This window comes from Heteronotia binoei, chromosome 5 (assembly GCF_032191835.1).
Source record: "Heteronotia binoei isolate CCM8104 ecotype False Entrance Well chromosome 5, APGP_CSIRO_Hbin_v1, whole genome shotgun sequence".
Taxonomy (NCBI): domain Eukaryota; kingdom Metazoa; phylum Chordata; class Lepidosauria; order Squamata; family Gekkonidae; genus Heteronotia; species Heteronotia binoei.
In genome coordinates, this window is record NC_083227.1 from 148,408,119 (window position 1) to 148,414,229 (window position 6,111).

General features: G+C 43.6%; 1 protein-coding gene across 1 annotated transcript in view; it reads right to left on the minus strand.

The window, feature by feature from the left end:
* NSG2 (neuronal vesicle trafficking associated 2) overlaps positions 1-5,765 on the minus strand; it is a 125,734-nt gene extending 119,969 nt beyond the window's left edge. The window contains exons 1-2 of the mRNA XM_060238337.1: positions 5,591-5,765; positions 4,772-4,922 (exon numbers count right to left, since the gene is read on the minus strand). Coding sequence (XP_060094320.1) covers positions 4,772-4,900 — 129 coding nt within the window. The 5' untranslated portion in view covers positions 4,901-4,922; positions 5,591-5,765. The remainder of the gene's footprint in view (positions 1-4,771; positions 4,923-5,590) is intronic.
* Between the last annotated feature and the right edge of the window lie 346 nt (positions 5,766-6,111).

Consider the following 6,111-nt stretch of genomic DNA (forward strand, 5'->3'; position numbering starts at 1 on the left):
GATAATGCATGAGATGGAGAAAGTATAGAAAGAAGTACTTTTCTCCCTTTCTCACAATACAAGAACTCGTGGGCATTCGATGAAATTGCTGAGCAGACAGGTTAAAACGGAGAAAAGGAAGTACTTCTTCACCCAAAGGGTGATTGACATGTGGAATTCACTGCCACAGGAGGTGGTGGCGGCCACAAGCATGGCCACCTTCAAGAGGGGTTTAGATAAAAATATGGAGCAGAAGTCCATCAGTGGCTATTAGCCATAGTGTGTGTCTGTGTATATATATATAAAATTTTTGGCTACTGTGTGACACAGAGTGTTGGACTGGATGGGCCATTGGCCTGATCCAACATGGCTTCTCTTATGTTCTTATGTGACACAGAGTGTTGGACTGGATGGGCCATTGGCCTGATCCAACATGGCTTCTCTTATGTTCTTATGTGACACAGAGTGTTGGACTGGATGGGCCATTGGCCTGATCCAACATGGCTTCTCTTATGTTCTTATGTTCAAATTCTAAGTGTTCGTGTCCCACCCAATCTGGATCAGGACCATGACACATAGGGAAAGGGTCTTATGCCTGAGCCGGGGGGAACTATTTGCACTTTTAGGGGTTCCATGTATACTGATAGAATACACACAGCTTTCCTGAACAGAGAAAACAGCATCACCTTGGGGCTTTTCAGGTCAGGAAAAATGTGGGGAGGAAGACTTAAGCACCTCTTCCTAAGTGTAGTGGCCTCAATACAAATTCGGGGTCCGTGCACCTTTACAGGTGGGCATTCAGCCAGTGCTCCACAGTCTGCACTGGCTGCCCATTGAGTACCAGATCCACTTCAAGGTTTTAGTTCTAACGTTTTAAAGCCTTACGCAGCCTGGGACCAACATACCTGCGGGACTGTCTCCTTCCATATATGCCCAGGAGGTCATTATGTTCGGCCTCCCAACATCTGTTGGCCATCCCCAGCCCAAGAGATGACTGCCTCACCTCAACTAGGGCCAGGGCTTTTTCAGTCCTGGCCCCGACCTGGTGGAATCAGCTCCCTGTTGAAATCCGGACCCTACCTGGCCTATTAGCCTTCCGTAGGGCCTGTGAAACGGAGCTGTTCCGCCAGGCTTTTAGCTGAGGCTGCGGGCGTCTATTCTTGATCAGGTTGGCCTCCCCGGCCACCACTGTCATCTGTGCTAGGAAATGGAATAAAAACTGCCATCTCTATGAGATATCATTATGTGAGACGGCTAGACTGCGCAATATGTGATGACATGGTAATCTAATATCTAATTTAATACAAGTTGTTTTAATGATTTAATGATGATTTAATACAAGTTGTTTTAATGATTTAATACATTTTAATGATTTTAATCTAATTTAATACAAGTTGTTTTAATGATTTAATGATGGTTTTATATAATTGTAATGATCATGTATGGTTTTTTATTGTACATTGTAGTTATGTGTTGTGAGCCGCCCTGAGCCTGCCCCGGCGGGGAGAGCGGGATATAAATAAAAAGTATTATTATTATTATTAATCTGAGTGCTGTTGAGTTGTCTGTTTATAGAATGTTTTTATTGTATTTTATTGTTTTATCATATGTTGTACTCCGCCCTGAGCCCTACAGGGAATAGGCAGGGTAGAAATATACTAAAATAAATAAATAAATAAACTGAGTTCCCCGTAAGGACCTCACAAGTTTCGAGTGATTGAGTCATCATGGCAGACCCAGATGTTATACAAGGACTGTGTAATATGTAGTTAGGCCCTGTCAGAAGCCCAATCAGACTCTGACCCTTTTGCAAAGCAAATTCCATATAAGGATATTGCAGCCAAAAAACAAAGAGTCTTGCAGCACCTTAAAGACTAAGGAACTTACTGTGACATAGGTTTGTGGCAGCCAAAGTCCACTTCATCAGAAGTGTGAAGTGTTACACCCAGTTGGCAGAAGGATTTATATACTCAGGGCTACATACCACAGTAGGGAAAGAGGTAGGATGTTACAAAGAGAAGTTAAAAGATCTAGTTCCCAGGAGAGGGTGGGTTACAATACATTGCAGAGCCCAAAGAATCAATGAAGAGTGGGAATCTACAGAAGACTATCCTGAGAAAATATAACATTCGCCTGTTGCGAAGTTTTTTTGGGCCTTCCATTGGTGAATGATGACTGTCATTTCCTTCTTGCTCCTTGGTTCCCAAAGAGCAATACAACATCTCTCAGTTGAGCTGCAGGATACAAAGAAGTCTGTGGGAAATTAGTAGCACCTTGTTCAGTTTAGTTCCCCAGATCCCAGTTCAGCTCCTGGTTTCCAAGTTGGCCTTTCAACTTGGTTCCTAGACTTTCTTATTCCCTTGCTTGCATGACCTTAAGATCTTACACAACCTGGGACATTCTGCATGTCTAAGAGCAATCCTGAAGTCTACTCAGAAGAAAGTCTTATCTTATTTAATGGGGCTTACTTCCAGGAAGGCATTCTAAGGATTAGGTCTTATCATTTGCAATACTAGGTCACATGAACCTGCTTTGCATCAGACCGCTGGTCCTTCAAGGTCTGTATTGCCATTCTGCATGCAAAACTATCAACAAGCAGTTAAGCTTGTTAATAACCGCTAGAACTAGACCATGGAATGAAATGTCATAGACAAAAGGCTTCTCCAGATGCATGAAGAAGACAGGATCAAATTCCCTATTAACTTCATGGATCAGCACCAGGGGTCCTCAACATTTCTGAGCCTGTGGGCATCTTTGGAATTGTGACACAGCGTGGTATGTGCGGCCACAAAATGGCTGCCATAGAAGGTGGAACCAGCCATATGATGGGTGCTGCAACTTACCTTCGGTCATGCAGTGAAGATCCTTGTGCTGTGGTGGCAACTGCTGCCAAAGCAATTTTTTTAAAAAAAAATCAGTACAGCCAATCAAATCTCCAATGGCCAATCAGAAGTTTTGCTGGGCAAAAGCCCCACCTGGCTCCATCCACTTTCTAAAAATACACAGCAGGCAACAGGAAAGGTGTTGGTGGGTGCCATGGTACTCATGGGCATTGGGGACCCCTTCTCCACTTTGATGAAACAAGCCCTCTCCTACAAAACCTACAACTTTATTTGTCTTTTAAGATTTCACTATGTTCTCAGATCTACTGTTTTCATTTAGAAAAAAAGTCAGGTTCTGTCAGCCTAACCTATCTCACGGGATTCTTGGGAGGATAAAATGGAGAAGGGAACAATTATGTGTGCATTCCTGAGTACTTTGGTGGAAGGCTGGGATAAAAATGCACTAAAGGTATTTTGTTTTTCATTAAAAGTCTAGTCTTTGGGGGAAAGTTGTGTGAGTTTTATATCTGTGTGGATGTACACTGTTGAGGAGAGAGACAGAGACAGAAACGTACCATGTTATTTTATGAGATGGAAGGAGAAAAGTGAATTCCAGAAAACTGGCCTTTAGGGAACAAGCCTTTCTAAAAGAAAAATTAAAGGAAAGGGGGGAAAATAATTTTGAATGCTGTAAAATCCCGAGATCAGGCCAGTTTCAACAAATCTTATCAGGAAACTCAGTTTATACATTTTGCCTCCTTTGTTTCTGAAAAATATTTTGAAATTATACTTCCTTGCAATCAGAAAGACAGGTAACTGGGTTTTCTATCACTGCCTTTTATGGATGCCAGAGCTATCCCTCACCCTCTGCATCCCAAACCACCTAAATAGAATTCTTCTACATTTGCTGATACTGAGGTTCTGGAGAGACTAGTTCTATTGTTTTGGCATAAGGCAGAATCTGTTGTAAGCTAACAGAGCTGCTTCATTTGTATCATTTCCCTCTTATTTGGTATATACCATGTCCTGTGAGCCGCCCTGAGCCTGCCTTGGTGGGGGAGGGCGGGATATAAAAATAAATTTATTATTATTATTTCCCCATTATAAACATGAACATCTTACAGTCCACATGGTATCCATATGTTTTGTACATATTTATTATCTATACATTTTGAGAACTCAGCATATTAATGCAGCTCTTACTTCATGAGAGAGATACCTTTTGAACATCATTAGATGTACAGAGATGTAGGACTGCACTGAATTACCTTTTTTGGTAAGGATTTACATTACAGAAATGTTTCTGAACACATAATCTTATAGTGAGACATGGGACCACATTATCTCTCCTAGTGACAGTATTGATGTAAGTCAGTAATGTGTATGGAATGGACAGCAGGCTATATAAAGATAACAGATCAATCAGCAGCCAATCAATGATACCCACTTTTGAGCACACCACTCAAAATCAGAGAGCTTTGCTTTGAAGTTCTACAAAAGCTATTTCTTCCCACGAGACAACTGAAAATAAAAACAAAATGAAAGCATAGAATGTTCCTTTGCCATATAGAAAAATTCAATTATTTTGCTCATCCATAGAAAGCCAATTTTACACCAGACAACTGACCTGGGTTGCAGTTCTAAAGGCAAAACATGATTGCGAGGACTATGGAGTAAAAATATACAAATCATCACCATCTCAGTGCACATACAAAAGACAATGATTTTTTTTTAAGTGGTTCAGGTACAACTCAACTTGTTCCCCACCTCTCTGGAACTGTTTCCCAAGTATTATGTGCAGGGCTGCTGTGTTTTAAACACACACACACACACAGCAAAAGCCAAACATCTTTTCTATATGTTTGTGTTTAACTGGAACAATAGCTGTGCGTGTCTGAATGCCCTTGAAAGACATCAGAACAACACAGTGGCAAAGCATCGTTGCCTTTTCTCATTTTTATTCCTTTTACCTTTTCCGGAGCTGGGAACTGCAGGTGATTTACTTCCAAGGGTGTTATCAAAGGAACAGTCTGGAAACCATCCTCGTTGGACGGCTGCTGCTTGTTCTTGTCATTCAAATTGCTCCCCAGTTTCACCATCCTTAGACCTCACTTCCCAGACCTAAAACATATGGAGAGGAGCAGAGGTGAGGTGGGAAAAGACTATCAATTAGGAAGCAGATACTGACGTACAGTCCTCCCGTCCGCCCTGCATAACATGCCTCACTCCCCCTTTGCAGCTCCCTGCTATATTGCTAGAGAGAAGGCACCTCACATTTTGTAGCAACTTAAATTCCAGGCTCCAGTTAAAAAAATAATAATAAGTTGTCAAGCGTGCTGCTTGCGTTATCTTCCAAAAGTGTTCTCATCAGGCTTCATTCATTCAAAAAAAAAAAATCATAGTCAACAGATCCTTCCCCTGGTTCTTTGTTGCAAATCCATGGAAACCACCAGACGGGTACAAAGGGTGGTTTTGGCCCAGGGTCAGGATATCTTTTGACTGTAACTACCATATTAACCCTTTGCAGTGTGAATTGTTATTTAGCAACCTCCCGCTGGTCTCTGGGAAGGTCTGCTATTAAAGAACGGCTATTGTTGAACTCAAAGACTTCCTTTTTTTTTTTAGAACCACAGCGAAAGCAGGCATAAAAGAGGTCTCTTCCTTCACCATCGTCTCTTTCTCCTTAGCAATCTGTACCGGGGGGAAAGGGAGAGGGGCGCACGACGTAATCAGACCCATCAAACGCCCACCCGAAGCACCCACTCATCAGCTCCCCGTTGGGTACTTACTGCGGGACACACCACGCACTAAAGGAGACTCAGTCCGGATTGCGCTAAAGGGATTGGGGTTTCGTTTGCGAGGTTTTCCTTGGGTGGTGCTGAACGGACAGCGCTCCTCTCCTCCGCCGGCTGGTCCTCGATGCTGCTGAAAACGACTCGGGAGCCGAATGCAGAGAGAGCAGCTCGAGTCTGCGGCACGCAAACACTCCCAAGCTGGGGCGGCGGCTTCCGCGCGGGATCTGGCACCACCTGCTGTCGCAGCGGAGGGCCGCAAGCGCTTGCGAAGAGGGGTCGAGGAGCGAGGCGCTTGACTCGCGACGCCACCTGCAGCCTGCTCTGGGAACGGCAGGCAAGAGTCCCCTTCGAAGCGCCGGCTGCCCGTTTCCAGCAATTGAAGAGCGCTTCTGTCCGCCTTGTAGTTTTCTCTCACTGATGATGTCATTTACAAATGGCACTTCTTGAGCAAACGGATAGGGCGGCGGGCAGCAATGCTGTCTGCAGCAAGGCAAGCTGTAACACAAAGAAAACCT